The sequence below is a fragment of the Colobus angolensis genome, unplaced genomic scaffold (assembly GCF_000951035.1).
Source record: "Colobus angolensis palliatus isolate OR3802 unplaced genomic scaffold, Cang.pa_1.0 Scaffold51, whole genome shotgun sequence".
NCBI lineage: Eukaryota > Metazoa > Chordata > Mammalia > Primates > Cercopithecidae > Colobus > Colobus angolensis.
The window spans coordinates 551,932-570,760 of record NW_012118599.1 but is presented as its reverse complement, the minus strand read 5'-3'; the positions used below and the strand labels follow the sequence as shown (position 1 = coordinate 570,760).

The 18,829-nt window shown below is 35.2% G+C and overlaps 1 protein-coding gene across 4 annotated transcripts in view; it reads right to left on the bottom strand.

Annotated features, from left to right (window-relative positions):
- DST (dystonin) overlaps positions 1-18,829 on the bottom strand; it is a 496,305-nt gene that overhangs the window by 16,537 nt on the left and 460,939 nt on the right. For all 4 annotated transcript variants that reach the window (XM_011960180.1, XM_011960181.1, XM_011960182.1 and 1 more), the window contains 9 exons: positions 17,980-18,135; positions 17,287-17,493; positions 14,566-14,685; positions 12,200-12,369; positions 10,712-10,871; positions 8,074-8,268; positions 7,418-7,546; positions 2,730-2,873; positions 1,544-1,732 (listed from right to left, as the gene is read on the bottom strand). In XM_011960180.1, the coding sequence (XP_011815570.1) occupies positions 1,544-1,732; positions 2,730-2,873; positions 7,418-7,546; positions 8,074-8,268; positions 10,712-10,871; positions 12,200-12,369; positions 14,566-14,685; positions 17,287-17,493; positions 17,980-18,135 (1,470 nt within the window). The remainder of the gene's footprint in view (positions 1-1,543; positions 1,733-2,729; positions 2,874-7,417; positions 7,547-8,073; positions 8,269-10,711; positions 10,872-12,199; positions 12,370-14,565; positions 14,686-17,286; positions 17,494-17,979; positions 18,136-18,829) is intronic.

The window sequence follows — 18,829 nt, the reverse complement described above, 5'->3', positions numbered from 1 at the left end:
ATATATATATATATATACACAAAATGTAAAGAGAGTACACTGAAAATAAAAATAATTTGTTTTAGTTGAATAACATACATGGACATATGAGAGAAGTCATGTGAATAAAATAGCCTGTCTGTGCACCAACCAAACTCAGACTTCCAAACTCCTTAGAAGAATCTTTAGTGAGCATCTATCTGTCTACAAAGAAACTAGTTAGCTAGGATGTTTCGAAGAACTTTTCTGTGGCACATTTCACCTACATATTTGAAATATTTAAGATGGCTTTGATTAGGCAACACAGTGAAACCCTGTCTCTACAAAAAAATGAAAACATTAGGCCAGGTGGCATGTGCCTTATAGTCCCAGCTACACAGGAGGCTGAGGTGGGAGGATCACTTGAGCCCAGGAGGTTGAGGCTGCAGTGAGCCATGACTGTGCCATTGCATTCCAGCCTGGGCAACAGAGTGAGACCTTGCCCCTCAAAAAAAAAGATGGCTCTTTGATATATTATGACATACTGCATCCACATTTAATGTGGACATATCAAAATATTCATAAATAGGCTATTCCAAGGATGTAAAAGCTATTTGGGTTAAAGTATACTACCATTGTATTTAAAAGGTTTAACTACCTTGCCACTGCTTATCTCATCTCCTTGGGCTTATTATTATTATTTACTAGGTCTCCCTATTTTTGGAATATGCAGCAAAGGCTGAGGAAAGGCAGAGACTGTGAAAAATGATGGGAAAAAGGAGACCCAGACAAAAGGGAAAAGTGAAGTAACACCTTTCTGGAATATTTGTCACACTGAAGAATTCTAATACCTCTGATCACAGGGAATATGACCTGGTACACTTAGGGCCATTATAGACATTGATGTCTCAGACTTTTAAAACATACACACACATACACACAACAATGGCAACATTAATTGCTTAACCAACTGAGCTGACACTTAATATTTCTCTTTGTAAATGCATATTAAACAAATTGTGAGCAATCAAGTAAATCAAAGTGAGTGTGATACCCATCATTTGAGTTTACAACAAGTAGGATATACAGGAAAAGTGTTTTTTTAAGAAAGAAACATGTTCCCTTTTTCATACGGTGTATTTCCAGTGGTGACAGTCATCTTCGAAGACATAAAAATGTAAACACAGCAATCAAACAAGGTACCCCCCGAAGCCAGGGAGGTGGAGGTGGGTGAGATCACCAAAAGAGGGAGCAGAGTGAGGGAAGTAGAGAGCTGAGGATAACACATAAGGAGTAAGGAGAGCTGATGTTAAGAAGGCAAAAGGGAGAGCAGGAGTGAACGTGAGACAATACCACAACTATAACCCCACAGAGGACAAGGAAGGAAAGTTTTGCAAAGGTCACAGAGGGTTCCTGTAAAGAGAGGTTTTAGGGCGGCTACAGAATTGGAAATACAATTGTAAGGAGCTGAGGAGTCTGAAGAAGTGAAAATAATAACAAAGCAGTGTTTTGAGAAGTACAGCAGTGAAAGAAAGAAAATATCTGAGAAAATGGTTAACAGGAGTTAGGATTATATTTATTTTACCTGGTGTTCTGCAATGAGTGCTTTCACCTCTTCGATCTCCTGGGGGATGACTTCTTTATCCTTATCAGTAAGTGTAGTTTCAGCCCATTGCAACCAAGCCAGCAAAGCTTCCAACAATTCCTGTTTGGCAATAAGCCCAGCCAGAGCACTTGCTAATCTCTGCTGATGTTGCTTTGCCCAGGCCAGCACCTGTCAGAGAAACAGAAATTTCTCAGAATTTCCTCCAACTTAGTAAAATAATTGCAGTGATATAAAATAAATAAATTTTAAATGACAATTAGGATCATCCTGGGCTAGACCCATAATGCTTCTGGTCTTTTTAGATTCCATTAGTGGCATCAAGATCTAGCTCGAGGAGGATATGAGAGCCCACGATGATGTTCATCATCTTCAGAATTTAAAGATGCAAGTCAAGCACTCAGCCTTCCTTTTGCTTTCTAATTTGAGTTCAAATATGCATTCTCTGAAGGATCAGGTAAGCTTACTCCATGTGGCAGAGAGTAGAAATGTAAAAAGCTAAGATATTGGCAGGGCACAGTGGCTGACGCCTGTAATCCCAGCACTTTGGGTGGCCGAGGCAGGCGGATCACAAGGTCAGGAGTTCAAGACCAGGCTGACCAACCTGGTGAAACCCTGTCTCTACTGGATGTACAAAAAAATTAGCCAGGCGTGGTGGTGCACGCCTGTAATCCCAGCTACTCGGGAGGCTGAGGCAGAGGAATTGCTTGAACCTGGGAGGTGGAGGTTGCAGTGAGCCAAGATCGCACCACTGCACTCCAGCCTGGGCAATAAATCGAGACTCTGTCTAAAAAAAAAATATTAAATATAGAATTAATTCACTTTATGTATACCAATTCACTCCACCAGTATATACTGCTCCAAAACACCATCCAACTGCTGGATTATTCAACAGAAACAATGTGGAAGGAGGCCAAAATGTTATATAGTGTACTAAATATTTGCCTTCAAATTTTCCAGGGATATAGCTGCAAAATATCTTTGACCTTTTAAAGAAAAGTGAATTTCAGAGATTGTAATGCATACAAGAAGCGTATTTACAAGAACATTTTCTATGTAGAGGTCTCATTTTCCCATGGCCATAAGCGCATCTTAATTCCTAAATTTCCCACACCCCTCAACTTCTCTAAGCTATTGCTACTCTGAAGATTATCTGAGACACACTGACCTCCTCAAACCTCGCCCGGATGATTGTTATCCAGTGCTTAATGGTGGTGATGGAGTCGGGGTGGCAGATAGCCAAAACGGTGTCACCCATAGTGGTGGCTTTATTTAGTTCAGCTCTCTTTTCTTCCAGTTTCTTCATGAATTCCTACAGCAGAAACAAAGACTTCAATTAACTGTTGGCATTGGCTGAAAACAAAACACTGGTGACATTTGTTTGATTGCCAGAATTAAACAAATAAGCAAAAACTTCAACTGGTTTATTCACAGTGGAAATCATTTACTAATTGGGGAGGAAAAGGGGACAAAATAGAAAAAATACTTTCTAATATGTACTTTAAAATACAAGTACAGTCATCCCTTGGTATCCATGGGGAGTTGGTTCCAGGATACCATGCATAATAAAATGCAAGGATGCTCAAGTCCCTCATATAAAATAATGTAGTATTTGCATATGACCTAAGTACATCCTCCCCATATGCTTCATATCATCTCTAGATTACTAATAATACCTAATACAATGTAAATAATTGTAAATAGTTGTTATGGTATTGTTTAGGGAATAATGACAAAGAAAAAAGTGTGTATATCTTCAGCACAGATGCAACCATCCATTTTATTTTGGAATATTTTTAACTATTTTATTTTTGAATATTTGCATACAGAGGGCCAACTTGATAGGATATTTCATGCTTTAAAAATGTATTATACAAAAAATAATTCTCCCAAATTTGGATATAATTATATTATTAATGGAGAATAGCATTGGGAGAGGCAGTATTGCTAGAGATAGAAACAATATTGATTGACCAAAAATAAGTTCTAACAAATAAGATAAGGAGGTTAATATTTAAAATAGCATTAACTATGCCAGGAAATATAGGAGCATGAATGAAAAAGTACAAAGTAGAGAGAAGACTGGGTAAGGAAATATAAATGTTTGGGGGTACGGGAGACAGGGCCCAAAGTGTCCAGGCAGTAAAAAGTGAGGGGCAGGTTGGAGAGAGTGAGCTTGACAGCACGTCAGCCCATATGAGAACTGTCCCTTTAAGATGCCAGTAAGAGGCACTCTCCTCTGTTCTGGCAGTTCTAGTGGTTCTAGCAAGTCCCTCTGAGCAAGCAGAATGAACAAAGCCTTGAAATCCTCAAGGATGATCTTTCAAATAAATGTTTTACAAATGTCTCACATACATAATTGTACTTTCTACCATCAGAACTATATCCATAGATAAACAGATCATAGAACTCTGAAAATGGGATTACAAATTGAGAATCTTTGCCTTTAAAAATGCGACATGCTTCCAAAATCTCATATAGAATGTCAGAGATCTGCAGACACCCCAGTCTCTCTGGACCCCTGCACCAAGAGCAATTACTTGATTATACAATGAGTGTCAGAGGCCGCAGACGTCGATGATGCCCATACTACTCACACTATGTGAAGAGGGGTGTTCACTTTGAAATATAGGTGTTTTACGATAAAAATACTACAAGAAAACCTAGAAAAAACTCTTCTGGACATTGGCCTAGGCAAATAATTTATGACAAGGATCCCAAAAGCAAATGCGACAAAAATGAATATAGACAAATGGGACTTAATTAAATAAAAAAGCTTCTGCACAGTAAAAGACAGAATCAACAGAGTAAACAGTTAAGCTACAGAATGGGAGAAAATATTTGCAAATCATGCCTCTGAAGAAAGACTAATATCCAGAATCTGCAAGGAACTCAAACAACTCAACAAGAAAACAACAAACAACTCCACCGAAAACTGGGACAAGGACATGAACAGACATTTCTCAAAAGAACAAATACAAGCATACAAGCAGCCAACAAACACATGAAAAATGCTCAGCATCACTAATTATCAGACATACACAAATTTAAGCCACCCTGAGATATCATATTACACAAGTCAGAATAACTATTACTAAAAAGTGAAAAAACAACACATGATGTGGATGCTGAGAAAAGGGAGTGCTTATACACTGTTAGTGGGGATATAAATTAGTTCAATGTCTATGAAAAACAGTATGGATATATTTCAAAAAACTAAAATTAGAACTACCATTTGACCCAGCAATTCCACCACTCTGTATCTACCCAAAGGAAAAGAAATTGTTGTATCAAAAAGACACCAGCACTCATATGTTAATTCCAGCACTATTCATAATAGCAAAGTCACAGAACCAACCTAAGTGTCCATCGACAGTTGATTGGATAAAAAAAATGTGGTACATATATACCATGGAATACTATGCAGCCATAAAAAAGAATGAAATCATGTACTTTGCAGCAACACGCGTGGAGCTGGTGAAGTAACTCAAACAGAAAATCAAATATCACATATTCTCATGTATAAATGGGAGCCAAACAATGGGAACACATGGACATAAAGATGGAAATAATAGACACTGAGGACTCCAAAAAGCATGGAGGATAAAAGGGGCCTGAGGGTTGAAAAATTTAAAAAATTACCTATTGGGTACAGTGTTTAATATTTGGATGACTGGTACAAAAGAAGTCAAGTCTCTACTATTACTCAATATACTCAGGTAGCAAACATATACATGTACTCTCTGAATTTAAATTTATATAATATGTTTATATGTTTTACTCTAATATAAGTGGCCTTTTGTCTTTAACATCTGTGAAGCAGCTCTGTGACATACCTCCTACTCTGGCATTTTGCTGTATTAGACTGTTTGGTCCACAAGATTAAAAGACTGTGTTTTATTCATTTTTATGTTCCCAGTAATCGGTTCAAAATAGCATGTGATTTACTGAATAAATGCTTTCTAGACCTTTTATTTACAAGTTTACTATAATGGAGTCAAGTTTCAATTGATGGTACACTCTGATAACATGACCTACTTTTTAAATATCGTAACTTAAAAAATTATCATTTTTTCAATACAGATCCTCCTAAATGAAAAAAGTTAAAAACTGCAACATTATAAGGAAGAGGAAAAAATAGGTTAATCTAACATCTGTGTTTCCCCCAGAGAACAGCTGATACAAATAATGTACTCTCCAATCACTTCTACACCTATTTGGTGGACTGGACTGTCAACATTCCACTGAATTCTATGCCCTTCCAACCTAGTCTGAACCTTACACCTTACTGGTTTGTTCTCATGTGGGAAAGCCTGCTGTTTTTAGAAACTGGATTATACTAAGAAGTCTCTAGTCCTAGTGTTAAGAAATTAAATATTCTGTTTTTCTTTGGTGAATGGTGAATGTGTGAAGGGAAACAGAAGAGATGGAAAAGAATGAATAGTGTTACTGCAAAACATTATTAAGAAATGCTTTATAAAATTACAGGTAATTTTATGCTATTTAAAAATAATTTGTTGCAAAAACCACTACCCCTGCTCTGGATACTTGCCTCCTGGAGGTTTCCTGGTCCTGTGAGAGTGGTGATACCACAAATAGGCTCCTTTCTGTAGGGTGTTAGACACGCACGATGGGCTTTAAGTGGTGTCCAGCAAATATTTATTGCTACTCTGAGACCCAAACCTAAGTATGTTAATAGAACTCAATGCTGGCTGATGGTAAGCCCACAGTAATATAATATAAACTACATTTTCAAAATGTTGAATGGACTCAAAAATTTATAATAAATTTGATGTAACTGTCTTCTTCTTATATTCTAGCTTCAAATTTAAATGGTGTATATAGCATTTCATTCTTCCAGAAAATGCTATGAAAGCTTGCATCACCTTTTAAATGACATGGCAATATTTCATTGCTATAGATTCAGCAACCTATCTTTGATAGAGGGTATTAATTAAAATAACAAGTCTCTACAGATGATGTAATCCATGCTACACTAAAATTAATGATGTATTTCCAGCCTGATCTCAAAAGACAAAATTATTTACTGGTGTTAAAAAGATCCTTTAAAGTTAATAGGAAATGCTGACATCAACACTACATTGAGTGTTACCATTTCAAATTCCTGACTTTTTGAGTCAAAGGTTAAAAAACATCTGTTCAGAGATATCTGGATCACTCTCTGAAGGGTTTTGGCAAGTTTCATGCATTGCCACAGGAAAGATCTTGATTCGAAAACTCAATAGCCAGATTTAGACTTAGTTAGTTATTCAACAGAATATTGGCTTGTGGAAATCATTTTTAAAATTTTTAATGTATACTATATGTTACTTCTAAAAAGGATTTAAAAGATCCTTCTGTTCTTGATTAAGAACAGAAGCAGCGGAGGCTTAAAAATAGATTTCAAGGTGAGTTATTAAATTACCTGTGCGTCTTGTTTACAAAGGGCAAAATTACTAATTTACAATCCTACAGGTATAATTTTATAAATGCCAAACTGCCCATTAAAGAAGTTTTATTTTTGAAACCCACATAATGACTGCAATAATATCGACCAATTTTGGTCAAAAGCCAAAAAACCTAGATAAATCAATATGCTTCTTTGAGATAGGAAACAGAATAACTACCTTCCCTAAAAAGGAAACATAAAAAGACAGGTACACATACATGTGTGTGGGTGCACGGGGACATACATATGTAGGCAAGGTGGACAGAAGGACACTCTCAAATGTACCAGGTGTTTAAGTATTTCTCAGGAAGGAAAATATTCATGCAGTTGATATTTGTAATCGTGAGTCTATTTTCCTTGCTTTGATTTTCTAATTTAGCTTTACTTAGCATTTATATATTACTCACTTTATGCTGATCAATGAGAGTCCGGAGAGCATCCTCATCATCTGGGAGGACACCATGGAAACGCAGGGTTTGCTCCGCCTCAGCCAGCCACTCCAAGAGGGCATGTACCACCGAGTGGAATTCCTCTGCCTAAGAGTTCACACACATACACACACACACACACCAAACAAAATTCCCAAATATGCCTGTTAGCACAATTTACAGAACTGTATAGTGGATTCATCCTTTCAATGAAAAAAAAAAAGTTTTAAATTTAAATTGCTTCATTACTCCCATTAAGAAGATAAAGATATACATATTTTAAAAATAAGAAAACACCTAATATATAAAAAAGGCCTATATGAAGAAAAAATTACCACTTTAACAACTTGATTTTAGATGAATGGCAGTCCATCATACTTCCAAGCTGAAACATTACTCAAGCAGCACTTCTGTGTGAAGATTAGAATGCCTCCCTCTAGCAGTAATTTAAATTCATGGGGGAGGGTGGGAGAAGGATCAAGGCAATGATGCTATTAGAATTTCCTTCTTCAAACTATCCTGATTGAGACACGAGGTTTTTTACTCACAGTTTACTCAGTTTTTTACTAGAATAGTTCTTGTTGAAGTTTCAATACTTTTCCCACTACACCCAGTTCTCATTTACATGGTTTTACCTGACGCAGGGCTGCTTCTAACCGTGTTTGCTTTGATATGGAAAGTGCACACACGGTCTCCCAGCGTGTGCTTAATTCTTGCATCTGGACTTTGACCCAGGAGGAGTCATCCCGACTGCCTTCTATGAGTTCTCGGGCTGAGCGCTTCAGGGCCTGCACACTGCTGGTCCTCTTCCCCAACTCTTTTTGGAAGGCCTAAGAAGACCGTATTTTGAAAAATTATTTTTAATTACAAAACCAAAACAGCAACACATACTGTTTGAGATATATATGTGCACATAACATCATGTACAGATATCTAAGACCTAAAGTTTAAGAACCATATTTCTGGCAGCATCTTCAGAAGATAAACGACACACTGCTCCTATTTGAGCACCATCAAAAATGTATAAATTTGTATAAATTGTATACAAATTTGTCTTGTATAAATTTGTTCAGTCCTGTCACATTCTCGTGAGAAAACAAGATTATCTTATTTTAAAATGACATATTGGATTTAAATAATGGCAGCCAGCCTTCTTTATTTCAATTTCATAAAACAACGCATCAGATTCCTTTTTTTAATGATTCCGTAATATGGTGTCCCACCCAATTCCTCTCAAATAATTAGTGTGAATTCCAAGTGATGCTGGCTTCGGCACCACTTTAAGAGATGTATCTAAGAAGCTAAGAGAGGACTAAACAATCCTGATGTGTGTACCATGGAGTTCTTAGAGATAATGGCAGGGAATTCCAAAGGAAGTTGGCAGACGGTCCTTTACTCCTATAAAACTCCTTGGTCTTTCATAATATATTAGGTACTAACTCATAATGTCAAACTTTAGAGGCTTAAATCCCTGTCTTTCACCTTAGAGGAAAAGTTTCTGGTTTTTTGTTTTTTTTTTTCTGCCTAATTTTGACAAACTTTGATGTGCCAGAAATTAAATTGATTTATTTTGGCCACAGACTGATCTAAGAAGTGAGCCCAGTGCTCTTTATTTTTGATCCAAGAATCTGTGTATGCAACTAGATCTTTCAAACATCAATAACCAACACTCTGTCACAACAAAATTAATGAGTTTTTTAAAAAATCATCATAAACGAATATTACCATTTGGCCTTATCTATAGGTTTCTATTCTGATACTCTCAGATCATTCACAAAAGTGAGCCTATCACAAAAGTGATTAATTATTTGACAGATTCAACTCTAACAGTTATGAGATATGCCTGCAGATAGATACAAATGCGCACATATACACCAATACACACATTCACACACACACATAAACACATGTGCATATGGTACAGTATTTGAATATTCCATTTATGATAGGACTAGTCCAATAGTTTTCAGTAGACTTTCCAAAGCATTTTGCATACTTGAACTTCTTGAGCCTTCTATTTGTATTACTAATGCTAAATGATTTATTCATTCTTGATGACCTTTAATATATAAAAGATCTGGCAATTACCTAGAGTACGAAATATTTAGACAGTGAGTTTACAGAAATGGCATTTATGTAAAAAGTAACATTACGCTATTTATTACTCATTGAATAAATGCCAGAAAATAGAGAAGTATTAACCATACACAAAATATTTATTTCAATATAAGCAAAGCCATGTAATTTTTAAATTTTTAGCTTTTGTAGACCTAACCATTGCTCTTTATTTATTCTTTTATTTTATTTTAATTTGGTTTGTTTCACTTTTCGAGTGTAACAAACTCTCTTATGGGTATAACGATAGAATAGAAAGAAAAAAGGGAAAATAAATATGCAATAAGACTATTTTAAAAAGAATCGTAAGATCAAAATAGCATAACCAGTATAAAGAGAACATTATAAATGAAATAAGTTTTCTGAACTCAAACACTAGACAGAGGAAATACAAGATGAATTCAAGTAGAGTGATGTAAGACGTTTTTATATAAAGTCAACTCCAACACAACTATTCTACATTAGTACTATGCTTCATATTGTTTCCAGGCTAAGTTGTTTTATATGATTTGATCATAATTTAGGACCTTACACTTAGCTGGACACCCTGAATATTACCTTTGATTTACATGACATGACAGTTTAACATAAATGTATCAGGATATTTCAAGAAAGCCAGTTTTCTTGAAGTAAACAATAATCAAATCTCTCATAGCACATGCTGCTGACTCATAAATTGCTATAGTTCAAGGGGCAAGGTTAAAACAGTTTTGGTTCCATATTTTTAAAAGCAGTTGGTCATGACCCCCACGGATCATGTCACAAATCTACACACTTATGCAATAACTTAGTGTCAGGTCACTGAATGAATGATTTTAAATTTTATCACATAATTGTTTAAGTGCATAAATAAAGATAGTAAAACATTCTTGAAATCTGCTTTAAAGTACAAGAGAATGAAATCACTTTCCAAGTTCTAAAAAGGTTTTAGATCCAGTAATTAAAAACAAAAGTATTTCACTGACACTAAATAATATTTCCCCATCACTTTTAAAGGTAGCTTCCAGGTTCTGCTCAAACAGACACATATTTCAAAATAAAGACTGTTATGTCATATGTTCTATAGTCTCCTGATTTTAAAAGCTAATTTAAATGGTTTACATTTCCTTGTACACTCAGAATAATCAAACAAGATAAAAATGCCCCAGATAACATTACCTTGTGATTATCGATCAGATTCATCACTAAATCAATATCTCCATGAACAGGTTGGTCTTCTGCCAGCTGGGGTTCAACTCTATACAACCAATCAATAAGAGCTTGTAGGGCATCTGTGAATTGTCCAGAAAATAACAGGGCTTCCTCCAATTTGTTTTGTCTAGGGAAAAAGGTAGAAAAATTGATCCTTGCAACAAAAAAAGCCACTCATATATCTGAACATCTAAAATTAATTGATGAAGGTTGAGTGGTACTCAAGAGGAAGAGCAGTATATTGGTATTCATTGTTGTTTCTTTGCTCTTCTTAGAAAAAAAAACCAAAACTTTTCTAAACTTTCTTTTTTATTCCTTAAATAAAGGAATTTTATTTAATTTCCTGGCATCTGTTCCAGGAAAATTCTCACCTTTGGAAACCATGGACCCTTCATGTTTCTTTATAAAAATCAACCTTTTAAATTGTTCAAATATTTTTAAAATTTTGTTTTAGATTATCAGGCAGTATACTTGACATTTTTCCGTATACACTTCTATACATTTTAACACATATATAGATTCATGTAACCATCACCACAGTCAAGATCCAGAACAGTTCAATCATCCCAAAATTCTCCCTCATGCTGCCTCTTTATAGACACACCTTGTCCCTGTCTTCAAACCCCTAGCATTCATTGATCTGTTTGTAATGACTTAATTTTTTTGTCTTTTCAAAAATGTTGTAAATAAAACCATGTATACAATAGTGGAAAAGGTATGTAAAATTTTGTGGCTGAGGAATTTAAGATTTTTAAAAAACTGACGTGACAAAAACTTATTGAGTTCCCTAGAACTGAATATAATCTATTTAATCTTGATGCTGACAAAAATCATTAGGATTAAGGATCAACAGGAACATTTGGAAACATGTACAAGATATTTGAACTCTACTACTATTGTACTTAGTTACTTAAAATTTTTGAAATATGTCTTGGGTTTTCATGGAAATGTAATAAGAAAGAGGGAGATCAAAAAGGGGTAGATGAAGTTAGAAAGAAATGCTGGGGCCAGATCAGTGGTACCTTGCACATCACATTAAGAAGCCTGTGTTTCAATGCATGCCCAGTAGTAAATCACCAAACGGTATGAAGGAAGGGAATGACAAGATTCCATTTACATCTTCAACAGACTATCCTAGTAGTTATGTAGAAATTGAGTTAAAGAAGTGATAAAGGTGGATGTGGGAAGACGAGTCAGAAGCAGTGGGTGTAGTCAGGTGTGAGATGGCAGAAGCCTGGACAATGATATCACTTTTTACTGTAATGAGTAGTTAAAAATAATGAACAACAAAGTCTTCTCAATGCAAATGATATTTGTGTGGGGTACTTAGGACAAACAGAAGTTCCTTAGGTAAAGGAAATATTTAAGGCTTCTGAAATGTCCCTGCAAAGCACCATTACTGTGTATTTGAAAGAGGTCTACAGAGTAACCAAACTGTCTTAAAGAACATTTTACCTTTCCACAGATTTTCCACATATGGTATCCCATTTGTCTCTGAGTTCACTCAGCATGTCATCCAGTTTCAGGTTGTCATCAGCCAGGGAGGTTTTCTCCTTCAGAGAACGTCCAGTCCTGTTGGTGGTGTCGTAGACAGAATGCTTGGCTCCGAGTGATTTCTGAAACTCCTATACATTTAACAAGAAAAATATGTGCATTTCTTCTTGGGACTAATAAATAGGTAAGAGGCATTAACAGAGGCATTCCTAATAAACGGAGATGAATTATAGACGGTCCCTGACTTATGATGACTTAGGATTTTTTGACTTTACCATGGTACGAAAGTCATAGGGATTCAGTAGAAACCATACTTCAGTCATGTATTCAATAAACTACCTGAGTATTCAATACTTTGCTATAGAAACAGGATTTGTGTTAGATGATCTTGTTCTATTGTAAGCTAATGTTAGTTGTATTAAATGCATTTTTGATTTACAATATTTTCAACTTACAGCAGGTTTATGGGGATAAAAACCCATTGTAAGTTGAGGAGCATCTGTATAGTCTTTCTACACAACTCAATTAAAAGCTTTTATAGAGCAGGGACATTGTCTTTGTAGACCTCTCATTATTATCTTACACCTAGTAGATGTTTATAAATACTCAACAGGAAGAGTGGAAAGAATGAGATAACTGCTACTGAATATCCAATAGCAGGAATGAGAACAAAGAAAGGTCAACTTAATGGGAAGCTTACAAACTCACAAAATATAATGGAAACATTAATACAGTGATTCTCAATCCTTGTAGCAAATTAAAATTACCTTAGATAGTAAAATGCTATGCAAATGTACAATTTTCTAAAATAATCTCAAGGTTATAGTTACCTAAGAAGTTTTTACTGCCTTTAAAAGCTACATACTTTAAAATGTTTTAATATGACTAAATTATTTAGTTTGTCATGGGTAATAGGCAACTACATCTGGAAATTTCTAACAGACAACACAATTATAATCACATTATTTCTACAGTTTGTTATCCATAAATTTTTTTTCGTATTATTCTAAACAGAATGCCAATGTTATAGAATCATGGTATTGACAGAGATTTTCTTCACAAAGCAGACATACAAAAAGTGTTATGGTTGAATACACATCACTGTTGCCAAACAGAGACTTTAAAAAGGTAGATATTCTTATTTATAGGACTCTCTAACGTTAGTATGCAATACACTTTCATAAGACTGCATGATACAACATCCATGTTCAAGTTCAAATAAAGCATTCTATTTTGAGAAGGAAGCTCTCACTTCGCCATCAGAGGGGAAGGAAGGAAGGTGCTGTTCACTGTCACTGTGCTCCCAATATTGAATGTGGCAGCTCACAGGGGTGCCAGCAGAGCAAGCCATTCATTAGCCCTCATCTGGCCAGAAAGCAGATGCTCAATATGTTTCCTCCCATCCCTCTAATCATGACCTCCAAAGGTTAGACCCACTGATGGAAGCAGCGACCTGTGTGAAGATGATGGCCAAGATTTCCTCCTGATAATGATTAAATTTTTATCAGCCCAATTTTTCCAGCCTTTTAAAATTATGTTTCAAACGATAATTTACATGTACATGCCTAAAATTGTTAAAACCCTTTGCAAGAATCAAACTCCTTTTACCCACATCCTCACCCTGATGGCTGGTGGGGTCACTTTATAAATAGAATTACATAGAAATCCAAATTCAAAACAGCTGGGGAGGGTGGGAGGGAATGCTCTTTGAATGTTATGTAGTAGGTATAAAACATGATAGACATAGAAAAAGTAGAAAATATTTAAAAAAACAGTGTTTCTACATGCTTTACCAGTCTATATAAACATGTCTTTGGGTATCTTTGAGGTTGGGTGTAATTTTATATGTGCACAAACACAATAAAATATTAATTTTGAATTTAGGTATGGGCAACCAATTTTTCTCATTCTATTGTTTAAAAGAATCTATATTGCAAATATCTATTACTTTTTCTACAGAATTATCTTCAAGGTGCTATTTTGTCTGTCAAAGTACAGAAAAAGATAGCTATCATGAAAAACTGAAATGCCAATGTTCAAAACAGCTACAAATCCTTTATATGTTTTAGAATGTAGAGGACTTCCACTTTTATTTTGTGTTTTTCTTTGTAACAATTAACCTTGGAATCATTAATGAAATGGTCACTGAAGAGTAAAGATATTGCAACACGACCAACATGAAGAGCAATAGGTTTTAAATTTAATATAGGTTCACACTGGACAGCCTTTTTTCTTTAGTGATGAATAAACATGTGATGAAGCAAGGATTTTAAAGTGATCTTGAACTATATAATGAGACAGTATGCTCTTCTTAATTATGGACCCACCTTATGTTGTGCAAGTTGTGTTTTTATTTTGTCTGGATCATTTGCTATTTCCAGTTCAGAATCCAAAGACTTTTCTGATTCTTCCAGCCACTCCATAAGTTTACTCCAAGCTTCATGGAACTGGAAAGAAATTCACATCTTTGTCTGAAACATTTTTAAGCATATTATACTTGAGACCTAGTATAGTTTTAAGACAGAGATTAATAGTAATGAAAATGCTGAAAATTGTTATTTCAAAATCTCCACTGAAGAAGAAAAAAGTAATGCTTTCATTGGCAAATTACAAAAAAAGTCTTGATAATGCTTAGCATTATCAGTGGCTGTGCCCCACTGTCACTTTGTTTTAATTCATTCAACATATCAGCTCTAAAAGAGCCTAGAAAAAAGTTAGGAAGCTCCAGAAAGCACTTCTTCCTTATACTTTCTTCTTGTTCAATAATTAACATAAACTCTCAGAAAATGTTTTGTATTTTTATTGTTGTTGTTGTTTACTGCTGTTGACAGATCTGGGTTTACTTCTAGGGAATTTAATCCCTATGTTAAGAAAAAGGAACAAAAACGGGGAGGGGGAAGTATAAAGCGTGTAAATTGATTTTTCAAAGTAGCAGAAACAAAAAAGAGACCATTGCATTCCTATTTAATGCAAAGATATTTCAACATCTTTATTGCTGCTATCAAAATCCTCAAATTAATGCCTATGCCTCACATAATGGTTTTATATGTCTGAGCAGCCACAATATTTGGGTTCTAACAAAATGTTATTCTCTTTGGCATCTATAACCTTGCAAACATTCTAGTACTATACATATTTGATTTTGGGCATAGTTTTCTGTTCGCCATAAAGAACCAGCAGGTACTATTTTCTGATACAACTGTAAAATTGGTTATATATTATATCACAATAAGCTTAAGTGAACAGATACCTAACAAAAAATTTAGTAATCAAAATTAAATCTATTGTATACCAAAGCACATGAATAATGAAACAACAACAAGATATTTAACAATAAGAGCAGATTAAGGACACAGACTCACAAAACTGTAAGGGCTCTCTGGATATCACCTCATTACAAACCTTCATATCCCTCTCACAACTTTAATCAATTTAAACATGGAAAAATGGAAACTAGAATAGACACATGAATTGTGAAAGAGAAGTATGATCAATATCTGAGCCAAAAACTGAGATATTAGAATAAGAAAAAATAAATTGAAGAAACAGGGAGTCAAGGCGTTAAGGTAGTTTGACTCCAAATAATACAGGCTATAACAGTTGGATGGTAAGGTCAATGATACAAATGCACAAGTTCTGAGGCTGGTTCTGCTTTCAAAACTATTTTTAAGCCATATAAATAGAGGAAATACTATACATTTGCACTAAAAACAGCAGCAAATATTTATAAAGTTAATTAGACAAAATAAGAAAATAAAATTGATTAAATCAAGAAAGGAGGAAAAAGATGAGTAACTGGCTACTGATATCCAAGAAACATTTATAAATTGATGTTCATAACTCAAGAAATGCCTGCACTACACATGCTATTGCACCACATAATGTGGAGAGAAAAGTGTCAGGCTCAGAATTAATACTGTCTTAAAGAAACATTAGAGACCAAGTCTATCCCAGTGACTCATCTGTAACATTGAACATTTCACACCTCCCATTCAAAATGGGGTCTATGGTGTGTAATGCTATAACAATGCAATTTGTCATTTCTAAAGCCTTTAAACATTTGTACTGTTAGCATTAAACATTGAAACACTTGACTCTCATGACATCTTTTTGCATCACCCAATTGAGCCTAACTCCTCAAAACAATGGGGTATAACACTAAAGCTAGAAAATTGCAGCTGACTGAGGCAAAAAGTAATTGTAAAATCCTCCAACAATATTACACTAAATTTCTAGTAAGAATCAAAGATTTAAAAATATATATATTTGTCAAGCAAGGTAGGTACATCTCTCTCTTCCATAGAGTACAAAGACACACAGATTGCATAACTTTGCCTCTTTGTGTTTAGTCTAGAATGGAATGCTAATAACAGGTAAAGGGAGTAAGGAGAGTTCTTTGTGAAATTTGTGAAATTCCCTAGATTAAAATTTTAAAGTGGCCCCAAAAGATTCAAAACATTAATTTCAAAGTGAGATGGAGCTCTATTATCTGCTCAAAATATTAGAAAAGAAATGAAGGTCTGTCAACAAGTGTTCAGAGAGGTGGGGAGTGCCGACCAACTCAGACAGAGAATATGACCCTTCAGAAAGCTGTCGGGAGGGCTCTATGTCTGGCTCTCAGCACTGACAGCTTGTGAAGAAAGTCTGGCTTAGGAACTAAACAAAAGGTAGCAATACAATGAAGTATGATGTCTCACTCTGATTATGAGAATGGAGGTCAAAAGGACAAAGAAAAAGAAAACAAACCCAATAAAAACAAATTCTGAGCTTCTTTCTGGGCCTTAATGATAATAGCCTGTCTATAAAGTCAAGCTGTAATCAGTCTTCTTAAGATTAGTCCCCAGGGGCTAAAGTTGCTGCCAGGTCAAAAAGTGATGTCAGCATCCAAACTGAGGCCACAGCCCTTTCAGGAAAGAACCACCATGGCACCATGCCATGATTGTTACACCTAATACAGCCTGTGATAAAAGTACATCCATAACATATATTTCAACAGCTAGAAGTGATTTATTGACAAGTTTAGAAGAATTTTTCTAAAGGATTATTACCTGCTTGGCTCTCTTCCTTGCATCATCCAAAGATCTTCCTCTCTCTACCAACCGTTGAACCACTTTTTCCCATCGACTTTGTACACTGATAAGTAGATTCTTGATTAGAACAACATCTTGTTTCTGGCTAAAATATTTTAGGTGGGTTCCAGTTTTGTCCAGTTCTATTATCTGCTCACGATGAGAATTTACTTCATTGGCAAAAACCTTTCCCAGAAAAAAAGGACATAAGTAGAAACAAATGAAAATCAGATCAATATTAAAAATGATTCTGGTGTCATAAACCTGAAAATGTTTTAAAGGACAAACAAAAGCTTTCAAAATACCAAATGCATTCTTTTGACTTTAAAAAGGCCTGCTGTCAGCCAGGTACAGTGACTCATGCCTGAGATCAGCACTTTGGGAGGCTGAGGCGGGTGTATCACTTGAGGTCAGGAGTTCAAGACCAGCCTGGCAAACATGGTGAAACCCCATCTGTACTAAAAATACAAAAATTAGCCAGGCATGGTGGTGGGTGCCTGTAATCCCAGCTACCTGCGGGGAGGCTGAGGCACAAGAATCACTTGAACTGGGAGGCAGAGGATGCAGTGAGCCAAGATTGCACCACTACAGTGAGACTCAGTCCCGAAAAAAAAAAAAAAAAAAAGCCTGGTGTCTGAAAGGAGAATCCTATCTATTTGACTCACTACATACCTTGTGTTCGTCAATTTGAAATAAGACGGTGTCCAAGATAAGACTTGGCCGAGAAGCTACATTTAGGGTCTGTTCAGCCTGAGTAAGCCAGCTGATGAAGTCTTGGAGAGAATTGTGGAACTCCATTGCCAAGTTGAGAGCCTCTTCCAGTTTAGTCTGCAAGAACAGATTGTTTAGTATGTGATGTTTAAGGGCCTTGGTTATTTTGTTTGTTTCAGTTTAAACATTCTCTGGCAGATTCCTCTGCTATCCCCACTTTATTTATGCATATCTATTAATATATTAACTAAATATCTTACAAATGTAATGGGCCATACTAAAATACTGGCAAACCAAAATCCTTTAAGCCTAGTAAGCAGCATCTTACTGTAACTAGAAAAAATGTAATATACACTAAAGCATGTTTTTTGGAAACTAACCAAAGAACACAATTACAATCTATAAAAAGAAAAGTTGATATTTATACAATTAATTTGGGGGCTCAAAATATTATGAAATATACTTTATGCTCCATCAGTAATGGCATATAATCTCGTATTTCTAGCCTATTTTTTTTCATAGCATTGAATAGCAATATTGAGATTTCTTAGATTGTCATTTTTGTGGTTTTACAAAAGTAGCAAAAACATATTCATAATTTAATATACATTTTAATCCATTCTCATGGATTTTTAAATGTAAGTACTTAAAAGAATATACACAATCATCTCACTCTCTTGCTTTCCCTCCCTCTCTCCCCCATATACATATAACTTTTTGTTTAATTAGATTAAACAAATTAGACTAAAATCGAATTAATTATTTAATGGCCCAGAATTTGAGTAGTTCTTAACATTTAAAAATATACCTT